The 21,631-nt window shown below is 59.6% G+C and overlaps 2 protein-coding genes across 2 annotated transcripts; both read right to left on the bottom strand.

Moving 5' to 3' along the window:
- Positions 1 to 678: 678 nt before the first annotated feature.
- Positions 679 to 14,938, bottom strand: OSBPL7 (oxysterol binding protein like 7). The gene is made up of 23 exons (XM_081110053.1): positions 14,770 to 14,938; positions 13,266 to 13,419; positions 13,029 to 13,154; positions 12,754 to 12,807; positions 12,054 to 12,167; positions 11,612 to 11,722; positions 11,381 to 11,498; positions 10,674 to 10,777; positions 10,217 to 10,309; positions 10,001 to 10,133; positions 9,834 to 9,928; positions 9,590 to 9,685; positions 8,767 to 8,904; positions 8,098 to 8,191; positions 7,061 to 7,308; positions 6,746 to 6,883; positions 3,944 to 4,007; positions 3,749 to 3,827; positions 2,540 to 2,684; positions 2,269 to 2,413; positions 2,059 to 2,185; positions 1,795 to 1,917; positions 679 to 1,659 (listed from the first exon to the last, which is right to left on the bottom strand). Exons 2-23 carry the CDS (start codon positions 13,338 to 13,340, stop codon positions 1,551 to 1,553), a joined length of 2,529 nt encoding a protein of 842 aa, XP_080966179.1. The 5' UTR covers positions 13,341 to 13,419; positions 14,770 to 14,938; the 3' UTR covers positions 679 to 1,550.
- A 1,544-nt stretch (positions 14,939 to 16,482) lies between these two features.
- Positions 16,483 to 21,586, bottom strand: MRPL10 (mitochondrial ribosomal protein L10). The gene is made up of 5 exons (XM_081108901.1): positions 21,509 to 21,586; positions 19,794 to 19,963; positions 18,498 to 18,662; positions 18,103 to 18,247; positions 16,483 to 17,360 (listed from the first exon to the last, which is right to left on the bottom strand). The coding sequence occupies exons 1-5, from the start codon at positions 21,558 to 21,560 to the stop codon at positions 17,104 to 17,106; spliced, it is 789 nt and encodes a 262-aa protein (XP_080965027.1). The 5' UTR covers positions 21,561 to 21,586; the 3' UTR covers positions 16,483 to 17,103.
- Between the last annotated feature and the right edge of the window lie 45 nt (positions 21,587 to 21,631).

The following is a 21,631-nucleotide window of genomic DNA, read 5'->3' as shown; positions in this document are numbered from 1 at the left end:
GACTGAAGGGTCCCGGGTTCGATGCCAGTCAAGGGCACATGCCTGGGTTGCGGGCTTGACCCCCAGTAGGGGACGTGCAGGAGGCAGCCGATTGATGATTCTCATCATTCATGTTTCTATCTCTCCCTCTCCCTTCTTTTCTGAAATCAATAAAAATATTTTTTTAAAAAACAACCTCACCCTGAAAGCCAGCATTGCAATGGGGATGACCAGGGCTCCGAGGCTACTGCAATAGTAACCTCCAGAATGAGGCCCAGAAATCAGGATTTAAAAAAGATTCCCAGGTGATTCTAATGTGCAGCCAAAGTTGAGAGCCACTGGCCTAGAGCAGCGGTTCTCAACCTGTGGGTCGCGACCCCTTTGGCGGTCGAACGACCCTTTCACAGGGGTCGCCTAAGACCATCCTGCCTATCAGATATTTACATGACGATTCATAACAGTAGCAACATGACAGTTATGAAGTAGCAACGAAAATAATTTTATGGTTGGGTCACCACATGAGGAGCTGTATTAAAGGGCCAGAAGGTTGAGAACCACTGGCCCAGAGGGACTAGAAGCAGCACACGCAGGCTGTGAGGATTAAGGGAAAGAGACAACATCCACCTTTTAGCCCAGGTGAGCGGGCAGCTGTGGGCCTTTGCTGAGCTGGAGCGTGTGTTTAAGTGAATGGTCACAGGCCAAAGTTTGGGACAGTCTTTATTGAGCTTGGAATGTAGTTCACCTTGGTGAGAGGCAGACTGTGGAAATGAGCAGCGACAGTGGCGGACGCCCAGGTCCGGGCCGTATCGGGGATCCTGCTCGCCTGCAAGCAGTTCTCAGGCACACGCGCACACACACTCACGCACACCCTCACACACTCACTCACACCGGTGGCTGGGAGCAGGGCGCCCTGCCTGCTCAGCCTGCTCCCGCCCCTTGGAGAGGCCTCGTCTGGCTGGGGTGGGGGGAGTCCTGAAGGAAACCACTTGAGACCAGGGCGGAAGGAGCTGGGAGCGGCAGGTGTTTTGCAGTCTGGGAGAAGGGGATCCAGGAGGATGAGAGAGATGGCGAAGGACCGAGCAAGGGGAGCCCGCGGGGCCAGGGCACGGGAGATGCTGGAGAGGGGCTTGGGAGGGACGGGGTGGAAGAAGATGTCAGGTGTGTCCCCTCCTTCACTCACCCCAACCACACAGCTGGGGCCAGAGCCCTGGGCATAGAAAGCCTGGGGAGCACCCAGGGGTCCCCTGGGTCCTAGGAAGGCACTGAAACAGGGGAAAGATCCTGGAGAGCCTAGAGTCTCCCCCAAGCCCCCCAGCAGGGAAGAAAGGGGGTGACAGAGCAAGAAGCGTCTTACATGCCGGTTATGGGGGCAACGAGCCTGGGGAAGCACGAATCCTGTTCTCACCCAAACACGGGATGGGCGATGGGCAGCCCCTCTGGCCGGCAGAGGGGAGCGGGCCAGAGCCGGGGGAGGGGGGGGTGTGGGCGGGGAGCCTGGCCTCACCCGTGTGTCCGTGGTGGGAATGGAGGCAGGAGGGAGGAGGATGAGCCTCCCGCCCCCAGGGCCGGGGCTACCAGAGCACGGCCCCGTCGAGGTTCCCGTAGCCCGGCTCGGCCCGCAGCCGCCAGTACGTGTTGTTCGTCACCCACCACTCCTTTCCGCTGCCATCTGTCTGCCGCCTGGGGGAAGAGAGCCAGGGAACGGGAAGAGTGAGCGTCCAGGATGAAGGCCGGCTGGAGACGCTGCCTCTCAAAGCAGGAAGGGGCCAGAGGGGAGGACAGGGGAGCCTCGACCGCAGGGCGAGGGCCCAGGACCTGAAGAAGCGAGCCTGGTGGACGATATTGTTCTCCTCCATCACCCTGCGTCTGTCTCGCTGAAGCTGCTCGATCCTTCTCTTCTGGGCCTCGGCGGCCTGGATGTTCCCCTCCTCCAGGTACCTGAGCGTCCAGACCGCCGTCAGTGGAACGGTCCCTCCGGGCCCCCAAACCCGAGGCCCCGAGGCAGCGGAGGGAAGGGACGCAGCCCCAGCTCTCCGCGGAGACCCACGTGGGGCAGCGAGGAGCCTGCCTGGCACTGACCTCTGGTCGGGCCGGAGCCGAGTGTCGGTGGAAGGCAGCGACCGTTTCAGCTCTGCCGTCAGCTCATTCAGCTCCAAGGCAAACTGGGTGAAGCCGAAGTTTCGCTCATGGTCTGGGGGCATGGAGTCTGGGGGGAAGGCAGGGGCTGGGGCAGGTGGACTTCCATAGCTGCCCTCACCCTGCCCAGGCCTCCCCCATCACCCCACTTACTGGGTTTCCAGATGCACTGACCACCAGGCAGGGGTCCCCGGTACAGCCCCTCGTTCCACTTCCCGAAGAGCCGGTGGAGGACGCGGCCGCTCCGGCTGAACACGGCGCCCTGCACCTCGTGGATGTTGGAGCTCCAGTACTTGGCCTGGGTGGGGTGGGGTGGGGGCAGGTGGCTTAGGGAGGTGTTCCCTCCGCTTCCCCCAGCGTGAGCCGCGGGGGGCGGGGGGCGGGGGGCGGGGGGCGGCCCGGAGGGGCAGGGGCGCGTGCCCACCTTGCAGAAGGTGATCTTGCAGTGACAGGAGCTGTCCTTCGTGTTGCGGATGAGGACCTCCCCATAGTGCTCGATCCAGCGCTGGCCACTCAGGATGTTGTGAATGCAGGACGTCACCTTGTTCCACTCAAAGTGGTCCCCAAACCTGAGGGAGACGGAGCACGGGAGGGCAGCGGGCCGGCCCCGAGCCGGCGCCCCGGCTCTTTGCGGGCAGGTCACATGGGTCTGTGCAAGAAACCCTGGGGTCCTGGCTCTGACTCTGCCGTGAAGGGTGACTTACTTACAAAGCAGAGCGGCCTTCCCAGAAAATGTTCAACTAACACATCTCCACTCATTAAGCTCCTGTGCCCAAGTCAAGCATGTCAAAGTCGTGGTTGGTGGGCCGCAAAACAAGGCATGCGGCACCCCCTCCCCCCAGCCGTGAGTTTGACATGCTTGGTCATAGAGATTTAAAAAAAAGACACGGGCTGTGCCCTTGGATGCCAGGGACGGTGGTGGCTCTGTTCTATTACCCTGTTTACCCCCCACTTCTATCAGTTACTCATTACTCTTACTTTATTTAAATATATATATATGTTATTTCAGAGAGGAAGGGAGAGGGAGAGATAGAAACAGACCAAGCCCGCAACCAGGACATGTGCCCGACCGGGAATCAGACCGTGACTTCCTGCCAGGCTACTCTTACTTTATAGAAGAGGGAGCTCGAGGCTCAGAGGCGTCACGTCCTGTTTGCCACTTGCATAACGATTAAGTGAGAACCAGGACTCTCAGCCAGGACTTCTGACCCCGAAGCCCAGGCTCTCCCTCCCGCTCTGACACTGGCCTCTGGCTGACTCCTGGCTGCGGGCCCCACCTGTAAAATGAGCTGGATGAGGATGTTTCACATGTGGTTTGTGACCAGTTCTGAGCTCATTTAGGTGTGCGTGTGCGTGTGCATGTGTGTGTGTGTGTGTGTTCTGCATTTCTTACTGTGAGTCATGGTAAAAAAAAGTGTGAAAGCCACTGCATCAGATGACGGCGATGAGCCCTCCCAGCCCTCCCAAGCTCAACTGCCTCCCCTTTCTCTGTTGGAAACTGCTGCAAATACAGGGGCAAAACGCACAGTCACTGGCCCACCCCAGGCAGCTTCAGGCCAGACCTTTCCATCCAGCGGGCGGAGGATGGCCTGTGGCTGGGCCTGTGGCTGGGCCTGTGGCTGGGAACACTCACCTGGGCAGACTCACGTTCACTGTCCCCACAGGCACAATCTCCAGGGATTTCCCCCAGAACTTGTTCTTCCATTTCATGTCTGGAGTTGGGTTGGGAAGGGAGAGGGACAGCAATGAGAAGACCAGTGTCCCAGCCCCTCCCCCATCCGCCCTGCACCCTCCCCCCCAGGTCCATCCTCCCATGCCCCCTCCTCACCTTGCCAGAAAACGAAGTTCTCAGACTCTGCATGGCACGCCGAGATGGGGGGGTGGTGGGAGACCTTGGGGAGCAAGGAGTTCTCTTGAGGCTGCCCTTGAGGCCCCCAAAAGTCCCTTGCCCCCCACCTCCCACTCCCCTGTGAACCAGAAGATCAGTCAGTTCCAGGTCTCTTTCCCTGTGATCCTTGGCCACCACCCAAATTCCATTATTTTCTCTTCGTCCACGAGGCCCCTACATTCTCCCTTCTCCCTCGCTCCCCGCTGGAGTCCTCTCACCACCCTGTCTATGGTGCCCTCCAGAACACCGGCTGAGCCCTATAAAGTTCTTCCGCAGGGACAGGTGGGGACCCCACGGTGCCCTGCTGACAGCCAACCCTCCCAGGAGGACCCCTCCCTCCCCTTCTCCCCAACGCTGATGTCATCCTGCAGCCTCCACACTACCTGGAGAACCCTGACCTGTGCCCACACCTGGACCCTTGGACTCCGGTAGCCCCAGCCTGCTGTCCTGCCTCTCTGCCCATCCCTGACACCTGGAGCTCCTGCCAAGACGCCCGGCCGGCCGCTCTGCTCTGTCGTGGCCTGTCAGCCAGGGCTTCCCTCCTTCCCACGCAGCTGCGACTCCCCCACCACTCCCAGGCCGACTCCCCCGCCACTCCCAGGCCGACTCCCCCACCACTCCCAGGCCGACTCCCCCACCCCTCCCAGGCCGACTCCCCCACCACTCCCAGGCCGCTCACCTGACCACCTGCGGCCACTCGCCACAATCCCAGCACCTGCAGACCCCTCGGTGCAGCCCGGCTCCCTGCTCTCCAGACGCCCACCCCCGTGTGCCACACAGCAATGCTGAGCAACCTCAAATCCTACAGCGCGTCTGCACCGGGGGCCTCAGCATCACCCCGTCCTCTGAGGGCCTCCACCCAAGCCTCCCCTTCAAGCCACATTCACCCCATAATCAGAGGGAGAACACAGCAGGCGACTCCTTCCACCAGTTTACAGGCTCCCACCCCGACCCTCTGCCAGGCCAGGGCCCCTCCCTGCGGGCCCCCCACTCCGCCCATCGCCCCTCCCTCTGCACGGCAGTCTTTCCCTCTGTATCTCTCTTTCTCTCCGAATAGAAATATGTCCTATTTCTCCCACCTGAGGCAAGAGTAACCCTGGCCTCTCTAGTCAGGCGCACCTTGGCCCGCGCCGGGGGAAAGCGAGCGCAGGCCGCAGCTCCCCCGGAGGGCCGAGGCGGGGGTCACGCCGTACGCACGGTTGGGCTGTGGGAGCTCGTCACCATGTTTTCAAAAACACTTAAAGTCTAAACAAACACGCAAAATTGCCTCAACCCGTTATCTCCCGCTCTGGCTGCCACCGTCCTTCCTTCCCCTTTTCCCTCATGGTAACATGTTTCTGAAATAAGCCTGCACTTCTCTCTCCCTTTTACTTCCACTTTACACTCACTGTAACCCAGCCGCACCCCCAACCTGTGTCTGAGATCTCCCTCACCAGGAAGCTAATGACACCCCCTAAGTCCCGTGGCCACCCCCTGCACCTCAGGGCTCCTCCCCCCCTCCCCCCACCCTCCTCCCAGACCCTTTCTGGCAGCAGTCGGGGACTTCGCCTGCCATCTAAGGGGTGACTTTTCTGAGGACCTCCAAGCCCAGATGCCCCAGGGCCTACGGGACGTCTCCCCTTGGAAGTCAAGCCCCGTGGACCAGGAGTCTCCCTAATTCAGTTACCTCCCTCCCATTCGCTCCATCTCTCTAACTGGCAACGCCACACACGCACACCAAATGCCCCAATCCGAATTCCAGGCCAGACCCCCTCAGACTTCTCCCTCTCATCAGCCGCCTTCCCTGTTCCCCATTCGTAAGAACATCCTGTTGACCGCTGAGTCCTGTCAAGGGCAAGACATAAATAGCTCTTAACCCTGGCCACCCAATCCAGCTGCCGCGGCCTAAGTGCAGGTCCTCATCAGCTCCAGGGAAAGGGCCAAAATGCCCTCCTAATGGCTGCTCTGACCGTACGCCTCTGCCTGGATGCTCTTGACAAAGCGTAATTCTGAGCACGCCATTCTACCACTTAAAACCCTCCCCATAGCCTTCAGGACTTAGACACAGCCAAGCCCTCCTTACCTTCACCACCGACAGGGCTCCTTGGGTCTGGCCCGCCTTGTCTCCCAGCCCCGTCCCTAACGCCTCCTAAACGTGCTCCATCCGTTTCTCTGCTGTCTGGCAAATCCCGTCCTACCCACTCCCATGTACTCCTGGTGAACTCTCCAATTCATCCTTCCAGATGTAGCTCAAGATCACCCCCTAGAGTCGGGGTGGGGAACCTTTTTTCTGCCAAAGGCCGTTTGGATATTTCTAACATCACTCGCTTAATATAATTCACTTAATATAAATTATGTTGCTATGAAAAAAGCTCCTAGATTTATTGAATTTCAAGTCCCGCCTGTGGTTGCCTTGGAAGGGCCAGACCAAATGATTTTGCGGGCCTTATACCTCCCGCGGGCCGGACGTTCCCCACCCCTGCCCTAGAGCCTGCCTTCCCAGGCAGGGGTGCTGAGTAACCTCCTGTGAGCTCCCACGATACCCGCTCTAGAATGTGGCACAGTAGCCCCGTGTTTCAGTCCGTCTCCCACACTCAGTGGGGGCTCCTTCGAGTAGAGCCCTCTGTACCGCCATCACGTGGCCCAGTGGCTGGCACCGAGCCCACTGCCCCTGCCCTCTCCCAGGCCCTGGCCCCTCTGAAGCTCAGGTGCTTCCCTGCCCCGACCCCCGTGAGGACAGCCCCCTGCTCCCGGGGCGCACACCTGCTCACTGATGAAGCGGAAGCCTCGGTCAGGCCGCTCACACTCGTAGGTCTCCCCCAGGACGGGGTTGAAGGGCTTGCAGCCTGCGCGGTGGTACGTGGAGGAGTAGGCAGAGACGGCAAAGGCGGCGATGTACACCTGCAGGGGGAAGGGCGGGGAGAGCGCCACTGGGTGGTGGGATCGGAGCAAGGGCTGGGTCCTGGGGTGGAGCTTCGGCAGCAAGAGGACAGCGCAGCCAGGGTTTCTGGGAGGCAGGGGCCCGCGGGGTGGGGAAGAGGCAGCCTGGCGGGGCCAGGGGCGGGTGGGGGCCGGTACCATGCGCTCGCAGGGGTCGGCGATGCGGCTGGCCTGGTCCAGGAGGCTGCTGTACTCGAGCTCCTCGCAGAGCCGCTGCAGAGTGTTGAGCGGCTCATTGAGCTGCACGGGCATCGACACCTTGGACAGGTCCTTGCCGATGTTGTTACGCAGAATGTTCCACAGGCTCACGTCAACTCCGGGCCCACTGGCCGCCGGCAGGCAGCGGCGACGGGGTGGCCCCAGAGCTCTCCCTGGAACACACACCCCTGGGGCCCATCCCAGCCATGTCACTCGCTGGCACCCAGACACGGCAGGCCCGCAGGCTGGCCGCCAGCCCAGCCCCCAGCCCACTGCCTCCCACCCCAAGTCCCAACCTGGACTTCCTAGGGGGGCAGGGCAGCTGGGAATCTAATTCTTTTTTTAAAAATTTTTTTATGTATTTTTATTGATTTCAGAGAGGAAGGGAGAGGATAATAGAAACATCAATGATGAGAATCATCAATCAGCCGCCTCCCGCACGCTCCCCCACTAGGGATCGAGCCCACAATCCAGGCATGCGCCCCCGACCGGAACCAAACCTGGGACCCCTCTGTCTGCAGGTCGACGCAGGATCTAATTCTTGACATGCTCTGGGGGGACCCTGTACCCCAGAAACCCTTTCTGAGTCCCCACCCCTGCCTTCTGTTCCTTTCATAAACGTAGAAACTGATGTCAGGATGTAGATTATTCAGCCCCTTTTACAGATGAGGACACAGGCTCCAGCAAGTCCAAAGCCTCACTGCTGAGAAGTGGCAACGGGGGGTCTTCTCCGTCTCTACAGGCCCCACCTGACCCTTTTCAGAAAACTAGAATGGAGACTCGCCCAGACCAGAGCCTGTCCCACCTCTGGAGCCACTCCTGGAACATTCCAGAGCTTACGGCTTAGCCTTCCTCGCCTCCTGGGTCACCTCTGGAGTCAGCACCCAAAGACACCAGTCACCACAAGGGACTGCCTCCCCAAGGGGCCTGGGCTGTGGCCACCTCCGCCCCTCCCTGCCCAGACACCTGGTGGGCACCTTTCTGATAGCGCTCAGCTCCCCTGAGGTCCAGCACCTCCTCGGACAGGCTGGTGGTGATCTCACTGACGCTCGATTCCTCCTCCTCTGAGCCCTGGGCCGGGACAGATGACAGGCCGGGCAGACTGGGCCTCCCCCGGGCAGCTGGGCAGTGCCCAGGGCCTGGCAAGACTCTGCCCAGCTAGCCCTTTGGTGGGAAGGGGAAGAGAATATATTTGGGGAGGTCTGAGCCCTAAGACACTGCCCGAAGGCCTGGCATACCTGAGGGAGGGCCTGGCCATATGAGCAGGCGGGAGGTTGGGGGTTGGGGGGTGGGGAGAAACTCAGGGACTTGGCAAGACACAATGGGAATGGAAACTGGGATCACTAAGATTCGAGGGTGTAGGGTGGGGGGTCAAGGGAGCCCCGGGTCTGAAATAGGGTCACAAGAAGATGGCTGGGGTGGAGCTGAGGCAGCAATTTCAGGGGAACCCAATGGGGATAAAGTGCGACAAACTGGACAAAGGTCCCAGCAGAGATCTGTGATCAGGGCCACTCAAACCCAGCAGGGCTGTCCGTGTTCCCAGAATAGCAGAAAGGAGTGGGACTCCGTAGGCTCTAGTGTCTCTGCATCCCACCCCTATACCCGCAGGCCCCCAGCTCTGCCTGCCAGCTTCCCGCCTCCCTCACCTCGTTCTCAGAAGAGCTGGCGGAGAGAAGCACCTCGCAGGCATCGAAGAACTCCGTGTGGGAATCCGCGAGGGACAGGACGCTGCTCTGGGACAGCTGGGGCGTCAGCTCTCGCCCCTTCATGTACAGAGCTTCTTGCTGTGGGAGCGGGACGGAGGTCAGCCGGCCGGGAGAGGCAGGCAGGGCCCCCCAGCCTGCCAGCTCCCCTCGGAGGGAAGCATAACCGGGACTGAGCAGGAGAAGACGGGGCGAGCGTAGTGGAGTGAACCCCAGCCTGGGGGTAAGGAGACACGGGTCCCACAATAACCGTTCACGCTTCCTGGGCACCGGCTCTGAGCCCGGCTCCAGGCCTTTGTGGGTATGAACTCCATCAGTCCTGACACGCACCCTCTGAGGTTAAGTGTCCTTATTGTCCCCACTTTGCAGACTATAACACTGAGGCTCAGGGTCACAAAGTCGGCAGGTGGAGGAGCCAAATTCAAACCCATGGAGGCCCCCGGAGTCTTTGCTCGGAACGCCTAACTCCCAGCTCACTGGTCCACAAGGGGGAGAGCGTGGGCCCCTCAATGGGACTCTTGGAGCCTCCGTTTCCTCATCTATGCCTGGAGGGAAGGAATCACCGCCTCACAGGCCTCTGAGTTAAATGAAAGCATTCTGCACACTGTTAAGTAATGGCCAAGAGGCGGCTGCTGCCAGTGTTTTCAGTGAAAGGGTGGGAGCTAGGATTTCTGGGCCGTGGCAGGTCTGAAATCCACCCGTGCCTTCATCCTGCTAGAACAGAGGGCCCAGGAGAAACGGTCCCCATCGGCCACCCGGCTCCTACCTCCTCGGGGTTGAGGGAGCTAAAGGAGTCCGCCGTGGTGTCCGAGGAGATGGACAGTGAATGGAGGCGCCTCGGGCCAGCGGAGGCCTCGGAGATCTGCAGGGAGAGGGTGAGGAGACAGGGTCCCAGGAGGATACGGCCTCTGCCTCATGCCCTCCAGGCCCAGATCTGTGACCACCCCAGGCCCGCAGACCTCAGGCTCGAGCCCCCTCCCCCCACCGGCCACCCTGTCCCCAAGCCTCACCCCCATTCTGGACAGCTCGGAGCCCTGGTGCAGATCCCTCAGGTGGTCCCGTTCAGCGGTGAGGGCGGCCAGGACACTGCTGAGGGAGCTGTGCACTGAGGGCAGGGGCAGGCCGTCAGAGCCTCCTCCTCGCCCCCTGCTCCCGCCACCTCCCAGCGCACACTCACCCTTTTGGGCCAGGGCCCAGAAACTGCGCTGCAGGTGGGCATAGTCTGGGGGTGGCAGCCCCCGGGGTCCTGAGTGGTCCCGGGACTCCAGGTACCGAGATAGGTTGGGAACAGAGCCATGGAGACGACCCACCTGTGGGGGAAGGAGAGGGGTTGAGGGGGGTGGCGTCCTTCGGAGCGTCCCACCCGGGGATCTGGGGTCTACACCCCCCTCACCCGCCCGATGGTGTCGTCCTTGGCGAAGCTCTGCGTGCACCACATGCGGCTGGTCCGTTTGCCCTTCTTGGGTCTCTCCGTCGTCACCGAGGCCTAGCAAGTCAACGTGAGGGAGGTTTCCCTCTCAGGGTGGGGAGGGGGGCAGCAGCCATCAGAGCCGGGAGAGAGGCAGGGGCCATGGAGGAGGGCACAGGGAAAGCGACCTCCCAGAGAAAGGAGCCCGACCCCCTGGCAGACGGGAGGAAGGGTCGCTCCAAAGGGACAGAGCGACAGCCCCGAGGCAGCTGGTCATAGGAAGAGGGTAAGGGGGCCGGTGCCTGCCTCTCTGAAAACAGCAGTGACGTAAGGGGGCTGGGGACCTGTCCCGGGAAGTGATGGGGTGGACGCAGCAAGCAGGAGAGAGCCTCCCCACCCCCCGCCCAGCAGGAGCCTGCACCCTCCCTCCCCTGGACCTCACCTGGTGCGTGGGGATCACAGGGGCCGAGGGGATGCGGTGCAGGGACTCCAGGCTCTGGAGGAGTCGGTGTAGTTCCTGCAGCTTCCCCTGACACTCCGAGAGCTCTGCGGGAAGAATGAATGAGGAAGTCCTCCCGACACTGGCCGGGTACCCCAGAGTCTGTCCCCCAGCTTTCCTTCCTCCTCCCCCGGCAGTCAGGGAAATCCTGAGAGTCTTCCTCCCCCTGACCCCGAATCGTGAGCCCACAGAAGCTCCCAGTTCCCACCCTTGGTCTGGCCCCACCCTGGATTCCCCGGGAAAGCGGCACCCAATCCCCGTGGTCGCCACATCACACCCTCCCTCTGCTGCCTCACGCTCTCTCCGGCCTCACTTGGTTTGCACTCCCCTCTCCCGGGCCAACCTCACAGCCCCCCTCCAGGAACCCGATTCTAGAGCCTCACTCCCTGCACCCCTCCTCCCTACATTGGCGCCTGCATCTTCTCTCTCATGAGGCCTGGCCCTGTGTCCTGCCTGCCCATGAGCCAGGAGCCCTCCATCCTCTGTAGGACTGGGACTCCCCGGACAGGGCCTGAGGAGACCGTCAGCTTGGAGGCACAGGCTGTCTCCCCCATCAGACTGGGGTCCCTGAGGCACGAGGATAACGTTTTAACATTTCTCCTTCTTGTGGCTGCTGATGCCATGTAAACATGACAGTGTGGGCCCCTCACCGTGAGAGCAGCGGTCTAGGCCATCACTGCCCCTCAACCAGGAGGACACCTTCTCCCGAGGTCCAACCCCAGGCAGAGCTGAGGCACTAACCACTGTGGGAAGCTGGGCGCCGGGAACCTGTGGGGTGAGTCAAGGGTCAGGAAGGATGGTGCCCACCGCCCTGGGTCTCACTGCTCCCTGAAGCCGCCACCTCTGAATCCCTGCGGCTCCTGCCCCAGGGCCCACCTTACCTTCCGGTGAGAGTTGCTGGGCAGCGGGCCGCGGGGCATGTCCAGGCGCTGGGCCAGGCGATGGGCACGCAGCTGGGCTACCCAGCTCTGGAACAGGTCCTGGGATTTGATCTGCAGACGTGATGGGAGGGGGAGGGACACATGAAAGGAGGAGTGCTTTCCAGGGCAGGAAGTTGGGGCTCTGGTCCCCAGGCAAGCAGGCTCTCTCGCTTTATGTCCAGCTTCTGCAAAGGCCCCCGGCAGGAGATGGAACCCAGCTTCCCCAGTGTCCGAGCTCTAACAACCAGCAGGGGCCGTTTGCCATTGGCTATTGGACACGATGGGAGCTCCCTTCTTATCAAACTCAGGGACGGACCCTCAGCCCCTGTCCCCCTCTCCTGGGGGCCCCAGTGCCTCTGCCAGGCTGGGGACCAAGCCACCCACGGGCTCCCAGGGATGTCACCTTGAGGTGGTAGATGTTGTCTTCGGTGTCAAGGTCAATGCGCTGGGCCTTTTTGTTGATGGACATGACAGACAGTCGGACATCGATGGAGCCATGCAGCTTCCCCTTGGTGATCTGGGGTGGGGGGGTAGTGGGGGGAGGGGGATGTTTTTAGACCCCTGGGCCACAGAGCCATCATGTCCCTGAGGCCACGTGAGACCAAGCAGCAGGTTCACCCTCATAACCAAGTCACAGTACCAGCAGGGACCTCTCTGTCGTCCTTCTGTGCACAGAACCCACAAGTCACATTCTGAGCTCCAGGGAGTCACAGGGCAGGGAGTCACCCGCCCCCTCTCGGGGGTCCCCAAGGCTGAGGAATAGAGGGCTCGAGCTGCTTGGCCTTCAGCCCCTTCTTCCCAGCAGGAGGACAGGACAAGGAGGAGGAGGATCAAGCTCCCCTTTCTTGGGCACTTTTGTGCCAGGCCCTGCCCCGAGGGCCTTCACCACGATGACAATGACCTTACACATGGGTGATCGCACTCTCCCCGTCTTAGAGAGGAGGGAGCTGAGGCCCAGGGAAGACACCTGCTAAGACCCCACACCCAGGAATAGGGGGGCCTGGGACTCGGGCCCTGCTCTGGGGGGTTTCGGAAGCCCCCTGCCTGCCCAGGGCATTTTGGGACCCGATTCCTCCATCACCCCCAGCCAGGCCCTGACTCACATCTTGCCGAGTGGTCGCATAGCGAAGGATCCCGTCCTCGAGCACGAAGTATCTCTGTGACGTCACCCAGGAGGAACAGGACCCAGGTGACCAAGAGGAAGGGTGTGGGGAGAGAGCAACTGCACACACGGATCTTTCTTCCCCTTCTTCACACACACACACACACACACACACACGCACGCACGCACGCACGCACGCACACAGCATACCCAGCCGCCTCTAGCATCCCCCCATGCTGCCCTGAATCTGGCCCTGCCCTTTGCCCTGGAACCTACCTTGTGCCAGCCCTTCAGAGGCCACTTCCTCTTCTTGAGCAGGTGGCCCTCCTGCCTGTCAGGCATGACACCCTCTGCGCCTCGCCGGCCCCGAGGCTCCTCCACCACCTCCCACAGCTCAGAGGCCTGCAGTCCAGGACAGAGTCGGGGTGGGGGGTGGGGGTGGGGGAAGGGGTGCTGGTGAGGGCCCTCTGGGCCAAATAAAGCCCACCCCCTGCCTGCCTCCCGCCCTCAGACCTGCTGGGTGCTGCTGGACTTTGCGGACTGAGTGCTCTCGGACAGCGAGGGGGGACCCCGCTCTTGGAAGTCCATGGAGAAGGAGCGGCCACTCCCTGCTGAGGACTCAGAGCCGGGGGGAAGGGGAAGGATGTCGCCTTGTCCTGAGGGGGCCCTTGAAGCAAGAGAGAGAGAGAGACTCATTAGCTGGGCTCCTGCTAGCGCCTGCTCCACCGCCAACCTGTCCTGCACCCACTAGGACCACACCTCACCAGCACCTCTTCTGCTCCCGTCCCACCTCTCCTGGTAGGCCCCCCCCCCACCGCGGGTGGGTCTCCCTGCCTCCACCTTCCTGCCTCCACCTTCCCGCAGCCACTGAGATAGTGCAGAGAGGCAGGCAGTGCCCAGAGAAAACCAGGAACAGTCCACCCAGCCCCACCCTGAGCACACATTCCTGGGCTCCAGGAAACACTGGGAGCTTTCTCTGAAGGCTTCCTTGGGAGGATCGGAGTGAGTGGAGGAAGAGGATCCGAAAAAGGCCAGAGGAGTTCAGAGCCTAGACAAGCAAGATCTCAGCCAGCTCCTCCTCCTTCAGGACCCCGCACCGCCACCACCATGGCCAGGAGACTCCTCTGCCATGACCTCCTCCCCCAATCCCTTCACCCCAGTTCCCCACTAACTGGTCCCCATATCCTCTAGTTCTTGGGCTCCCATTTTCTGCATGGGGAAACTGAGGCCTGAGACAGCCCCCATTGTTCCCTGTGCCTCCTCCCCTCCAACAGCCCCCTAGGATGCCCACCTCAGATGCTCAGTGTCCCCCAAAGCCCCTCCATCCCCTATCACCCCAGTCCTTGGGGGTCCTGAGAAGTACCACCCACCCAGAGAGCAGGGGACCGAGCGGATGGAGATGAGGAGGAAGTGGGGGGCGGAGAAGAGCTGGCCGAGAGCATGCCGAGGTCCGCACAGGTCCCCGCAGCAATGCCCACTGGCGCCCTTGGCACCAGCTCAGGCCACCCTGTCGCACCGGGAGATCAATAATGCATGAGGCTCTGTGTGTGAGACGGGGGAGGGGACTGGAGGGGCAAGGTTGGCCCGAGGCTGGGGAAACCGCTCAGATCTTCTGTGAAGCCTGTAAGCACCTGAGGAGTTGAGGCAACAGGGAACGGGGACAGGTAGGGCAAGGGTGGCCGGGGCAGGGGTGACTGGGGCAGGGGTGACCGGGAGGTGGGGGCAGAGGGGCCCATGCTGCCAGAGGCTGACCCGGGGAGAAATTCCCGCATTCAGCCATTGAAAGTTCCCAAACTCTCCCAGTGTTGGGGTGTCCCTGTGCCCTTTGCCTGGCCCCGTGGGATCCTGGCCCCGCACTGCTGGCGGCCGGAGGGGGAGGCTCTGTCATTAGAGGGTGTGGGGTCGAGGTGAGTCAGGTGAGTGTGCCCCGTCTCCACCTCCATGCCAGTCCCCTTCTCCGAAGGGGCAGACCGGCCAGCTGCAGGTGGGAGGCAGGTCAGCTGACTCGGCCCCTTACCGCAGGGTCCATGGGCGCCAGTGCTCCTTGGCCCGCACGCAGCTCTGCCTCTGAGTCACCGTCTCCAAGCCGCCCGCTCCCTCCTCATGGAGCCAAGTGGCACCGGCTGCTGCAGGAACCAGGAAGGAAGGAGACAGAGGAGCCTCCCCTCTCGCCGGATCTCCCCACCTTCCCCTCCCCCGCTCTTCCTCCCGCCAAGCTCTGGGCAGCTGCTCAGCTCTGCCCCCCTGCTCCCGGGAGGACTCAGGGCTGAGTGACTCCCCAGAGCTGAGGAGGCCTGGGTGCAGGGGGAGGGACCCCACTGGGCACAGCTCCAAGGGATTACAGAGGACGGGGGAGCTGCTGGCCTCACGCCAGTGGTGGGAAAGGGTTTACTCAGACGTGCGTTGGCCTTGACCCGTTAGTAGCCACGTCCATTTTTTTAATTATTATTATTAACTCCTGCCTCTCGTTTTACATCTGAAAATAGATTGCAAAGTTTGGAGCCAGCAAAGGTATCGGGTTGATGGGGAGGGAGGGATGCCCCTTTTGGACAGTGCCAAGAGCACAGTCAGCAGGGAAGTCAAGGCTCAAAAGAGCCAGTGGATGGCCCCCCAGAGGCTGCCACTGGCCCCATGGGGTGGGGGACTCCAAGCACCTCTGCAGCGAGACAAAGCCCGCAGCCTGCTGTCCCTGCACCAGGAGCAGAGCAGGGGCGAGGACCAGCTGGCCATTAAGGGCTGGCTGGAGCCCACTTGAGTCCCCTCCCTTCTGAGCACCCCTGCCCTGCTGGAGTGCTCAAATCTAATTAAAAATCAGCTCTTGAGAAAGGTCTCAACTCCACTGAAATGAATGTGAAACTGACTGACAGCTCTAAGTGCAGCGAAGCCTCTTTCTGGAAAGTGGGTTTTTAATGGTGGGGCCTCGGGCTCCGCCAGCAGGTCAAGGATGCAATGTGGGGAGACATGCTTTAGGCCACTTCCCCCGCCCACCCGGTGCCCACAGGGCCTCGGCTGACCCCTCGTGGTGTTACACCTCTCAGAAGCCTGCTCGCCGCGCCATTCAGAACCTCAGCACAGCTCCCCGCCCCAGGAGGGCGCTGTTGCTCCTGTGGTTCTTGCTCCTGTGGCACTGTGCAGACCAGCTCTGGCACCCGTGAGGCTCAAGGGCCTTTTAACGCATTTCACACTGATTGAGCATCCTGGGTGTCCGGGCAGAGCTGGGCTCAGGGCAGTTGGTCCCAGACCAGGCCACAGAGAGGCTGCTGCAGAGCGCCGCTGCCAGCGTGGTGCCCACCCAGGCCCCGGGGAGCCGGGCGCGGCTCCAAGTCCAGGAGGAATGCTCAACGGCCACTCTCCCCTCGCACCCTGCGTCCACCCAGCGCATGCGCCAAGGGCAAGGGTCGGCTTCTCTCCTTCATTAGGCACTTTTGTTGCCCAGGACTTGGATGACACCTTCTACTTAAGAGCCCCCAAAGCCCCTCATCTTTGCAGAATGCTGGTTGCCCCCCAGCTCCTTTGCTCAGAACCACCTGAGACATGGTAGCTGCTGGGCAGAGCTGGTGGCTGCCTCCCAAGGACAAGCCTGTGGGGATGCCTCTTGTGGGTGTGGGGACAGGGAAGTGACAGGCGTGGACACAGGAGAGGGGTTTGTTAGGAAGGGAAGTGAGAGTCAGAGATGAGCCTGAGGATAAGTGGACAGGAAGGTAAGTTTGTAAACAGCAAAACAGACTAAGTAAAATGCATTTATTTTTGTCATAAAGCAGTGTTCCCAGCCTTTCCACAACACGGCACACCCGCGGATGGAGAATTCACATCCAAGTCCCCCCGGGACCTCACTGAGGAAGCTCTAGAATCCAGAGCACGTCTCAGAGCAGAGAGCCTGGTTCAAGTCCTGTTCTGCCACTTACCAGCCGCATGACCTTGGGCAGGCGCTGTAACTTCTCTGGCCCAGGAATACAAGAACTAACACCTAGGAAGGGTTAGCATGCAGCCTGGCAGCAGGTTCTCCACAGAACCCATTCTTAGAACAACTACTCAGCTGAGCTACTCTGACAGCGAGGTCAGGCTGGGGAGGCTTGTCCAAGGGACAGTGAACAGGAGGCAGAGGGCAGTATCCTCATCTGCTCAGCCGCTCTGCCTCGAACCTGGAGCTGACACTCTGCTCTTGTCAGGTCGCAGGTTGGAGAAACGAAGGGCAAAGACGGCGATTAAAAGCCTCCGTTCCGAAATGAAATCCTTCATCGGAGGAGGTCGTCGTCGGTAGAAGCCAGGGAACACACACCATCCCACCCCGAGTTCACCCACATTCCCAAGGACAGCAGGCCAGCGGGCAGGTGTGTTTATGGACGGGCGGCTATGAGTCCGGAACAGAGTCGGGCGGACCGGGCTGCCCAGCGGCTGGCTTGACAGAGTCCCCCTCGTGCTGCTGTCTGACGTACTGATCCAACAGGGCCGTCAGGTGGAGGGGCTGGTGCTGAAGCAGGGCGTGGGTCTGGGCCATGAGGAGCGTGAGCCCTCCTACCAGCTCCCCCTGCGCCAGGGCCAGGCTGGGAAGCTTGGAGTAGTTGATGAAGCCCTGCCTGCTGAGGATGGTGTCATCAATGCAGCCACCTGGAAAAACACAGGGTCAGGGGGCTCCCCACAATGCCTTTCCTCTCCGAAACATGCCAACCCTAGGAATTGCTCTCCACTTCCCTTCTCCACCTCCCACCTGGCTCCCACTTGTGCCCCACCCCACTCACACTGTGTTTGGGACGGATCCCCTCGCCTCCTTCCTAACTCTTCTCTAGAAAATCCTTACATAAATCATCCACCTGGTCCGACCCCCACTAAGTCACTGTTCCCTAAACTTTCTTGAAGAACCATGGAGTATGTGTGTGTGTGTTGGGGGGGGGGGGGGTTTATAAACTGATTCCTGCCCCTTCCCACAGAGACCTATGAAATCAGTATCCTATATAGAAACAGTACCTCTAGGGATTCTTAGTACCAGGGGAGTCTGGGAAACGTTGCTGCCTGTTCCTCAGCACCTTATACTTGGGCTATTTGTTCTAATTACCTTTGTGGGTTTTAGCACCTAGTAAAGACTCAAGGCGTCTGAACTTCCTCCCCCAGTAGAGGCCTCTCTGTCTTTCCTAACCTTCCCCATGCAGAGCGATGCAGGCAGTGAGCCAACACAGGTGTTAGAAGACACAGGCAGCCCTCGACCAACGGTGCTGCTGAGGCCCCATCTGTGAGAGGATGTCTTCTCCAAAGATGTCCACGGTCTCACGCACTCAGGCCTAGCAGCTGGCACTAGGCGGCTGCAGCACCCGCTCCCTTCACCCCGCCCCCACAGGCAGGGGAGCCTGCTCACCTAACAGTGGCAGGAAGGGCACACCCTTCAAGATTCGCACCATCTCCTTGACTTTGGGCTCTTTGCTGACCAGCAGCAGGTTGCGCCCCACAAAAAGGGGCAGCAGGTTTCGGTACTTGGAATCCTCCAGGAAGGGCTTCAGGATCTGGAACAGCAGGAAAGAAGGGTTCATTGGGGACGAGCGGGAGGAAGAGCTGCCCACCTTGGTCACAGGCCACATCAGTTAAGGGTGAAACCAGAGGGTCTCCTCAGCCCCTAATCACAGTGTAGGCACCAGAAGAGATAGCTGCTAGTGGAGGGGAGGAGTCGGAAGTGCCCTCTGGGGAGAGATGCTGGGTCTGTGTGGGCAGGGGAAGGGGAACACGGGCAGGGTCCATGGGTAGGCGGCTCCCTACCTGGTTAGGGAAGGCCTTAACCAAGATATCGTGTTTCCGCAGCCGGTGCTGCATAAACAGCTTGTCCTCCGCACCCATAGGCACATTCTGGCAGATGGCTATCATTCGGTTGTTTTGGAAAACTGCTGCTACCTCCCGACGGAGGAGTCGGATGAGGCCTGTCTCCTAAAATCAGGAAGGGACAGCCAAGGGGACATAAGCTGCTTCTTCTCTGTCCCCCTCGGCTCCCGCAGGGATGAGTGCTGGGCTTCCCACGAGGCCCAAATGTGGGGAAAGATCAGGTACAGGCAGGATAGTTGGGCCCTTGACTCCCAGAGACATGCTCCACCTCCCATTCTATCCTTTCATTTTCATCAGAGGATCGGTCAATAGAGCAGTGTTTTTCCAACCTGAGAACTGATTCCCCCGATCTGGTCAGCAGTCTGACCCAGTCAACGTTATTTGACCTAGAAGTCATGGTGCTGTTTGCAGAATTCCATGAAAATGTTAATACATGTAAGGCAAAATAATGGAAGATTCACTACTGTGCTAAATCTAGATTCTAGATCGGCCCTGCAGAATACAGCAGCCACTAGTCCAGTGATGGCGAACCTTTTGAGCTCCGCGTGTCAGCATTTTGAAAAACCCTAACTTAACTCTGGTGCCGTGTCACATCTAGACATTTTTTGATATCTGCAACCATAGTAAAACAAAGACTTATATTTTTTATATTTATTTTATATATTTAAATGCCATCGAACAAAGAAAAATCAACCAAAAAAATGAGTTCGCGTGTCACCTCCGACACGTGTGTCATAGGTTCGCCATCACTGCACTAGTCAAATGTGGCTTTTTCTATTTAAATTAATTAAAATTAAATACAATTAAAAATTCAGATCCTCACTCACACTGACCTCATTTCAAGGGCACGAGAGTCAAACTCACCCACTGGTCTTTCTGTTCTTTTTAAAAACAGAAAACCTCTCTCATTCTTCTAGGAAAACATGAAAGCTTCAAGTCCTTCAAGACAGGACAGAGATACTCTCCCCAACTACCCCGCCGCCGCCACCATCACACACCTGGACAGCAGGGAGCGGGGAATGAGGGAAGTTCAGGAGACCCGTCCAATCCACAGAGGCCACAGGGCCAAAGCCAAATCAAGTGGCCATTTCACTTTAAAGCACCTGGGCCATGGGCCAACGCGAGGAAGTAACGGTGTGGATGAGTGTGTCTTGGAACCCCACGTGGCTATGGTCGCGGATATAAGACCACTTTCACGTCCACACCACCGCCAAGTGACATGCCCAGTCGCCTTACCTCCTGGATGCGCTTGGGAGGAGGCGTCAGGCACCGCGGATTGACCGCGGGTTTCGGGGGGATATACTTAGTCACAGCCATCAGTTTCTGCCGCTCAAAGTGCATCACGCGCCAGTGGCGGGTCACAGCCTTGGAGCCACGGCGGACCGTCTGGAGGGTGGGCAGCCGGCCTGGAAGGGGAAGCAGCAGTGCAGTGAGATGCTGCCTCTTGGAGGCCTCAGGCGGCCCCGGGTGGAGAAAGGGGCCACCCTCGGGGCAGAGGGGACCATGGCTCCCAGAGCTGAACCTAGCGCCAAAGTGGGATGAAGAATTTCCCGCTAGAAATCCTGAATCCCCAACCCTTCCCTCCTAACGGCGGACCTCAGTTCAGCTGCTTGATCCTTTGAGGCTCCCATTTCTCCAGTACTTAGTTATTATTTTCCAGCACTTTTTTATGCACAGATGGGGGGGGGGGAGGAAGGAGAGAACCAAAGAGAAAGTATTTTGAGCACCAACCAACATCAGCAGCACTTCTTAGAAATACCAGTCCTCAGGCCCCATTTTAGACCTACTGCATCTGTGGAGCCCGCAATGTCTGGAGAAGCCCTCCAGGTGATGCGTGCTGAAGGGTGAAGACCACTGCTCTGAAGGCCTTCTCCCATGATTTCAAGAAAGAGCTGGGGAAAGTTACACTGCCCTCAGAGCTCCCCCAAACAAGTCTCCATTCCCTCTGCGCGTCCTGTTTGCAGGCATCGCCCGAGAGCACCCCTCAGAAGACAAGGGAACTACTCGAAAGTACTGAGCCCAAGTGACCCCTTCATCCCCAATAAAAGAATTCAGGCTAGAGCTTCCCCTATCAGCCCTTCCCAAGGCTGGGATGAGATCTCAGGGAAAGGTTCAACCAGAAGGTCACTCTAACAGTCAGAGAGCACGGCGAGTTCTTGGGGTGAGAGGTGGTGTTACCAGGGACCACACATCTAACTATCAAGAGCACAGACTCTCGACCCAAATGCAACCAGATTTTAATCTTTCTTCTGCCACTCGAGCTGTGACCTTGACCAGTCACTTGACTGGTCTAAACTTGACTGGTTTCATCGTAGGTAAAGAGGGGATGAGAATGCTTTTCCATCGGATGTTTTAAGATTTAAATAACACCATGTAAAGCATTTATCACTGAGCCAAGGCCTATAGAGTGTGCTCAAAGTCATTTATCAAATACCTACGGCATGCCTAAGAATGTCAGGCATTATGACACCTGTTGCTTAGGGTGGTTCTGTAAAGTCTAATAGAGAGACAAATAAATACAAACTACAGGGCCAAAGAGAGGGTGCAAGGTACAGATTTAACAGGGGAAACCTGCTTTGCAGAGGATGGTAAGGGCAGGCTTAAGGAAGTGACATTTAGGCTGAGATCTTAAAGAGACGTAATGCCAAGGTTGGGACCGGGGGTGGTCAGCAGGAAACAGGAGGCGAGCAAAACCTAGGTGATGGATCACGGGAACCCAAAGAATGCAATCAATGCTGTGGCCTGGCTGCCGCTGTCGCTGTTTGCGGTCATTGCTGGAATCTGGAGCCGCCGGGAATTGGACTGGGGAAGGAGGCGGGCGACCCAGCTGGGGGGTCCCCGGGAGCTGCCTGCAGTCAGAGGTTACGGGGGGGACCAGTGGCAGAGAAGGGGAGACGGGGATCTGAGAGCACCGGCCCTAACACGCCGTGAGGGCCTGGGCCGCTCCTTACCCGCCTGGGGCAGGAGGCCGCCTCGCAGAATCCCAGCCACGGCCGCAGCCATTGCCTTCGGAGGAACGGACGGGAGCCGAGTGAAACGGAAAGAGCGAAGGATTGTGGGATACCTGGGGCCGG

This window comes from Myotis nattereri (assembly GCF_964212035.1).
Source record: "Myotis nattereri genome assembly, chromosome: 16".
Lineage (NCBI taxonomy): Eukaryota > Metazoa > Chordata > Mammalia > Chiroptera > Vespertilionidae > Myotis > Myotis nattereri.
Note: the sequence above shows the minus strand (reverse complement) of the source record. Positions and strands in the feature narration are given on the sequence as shown.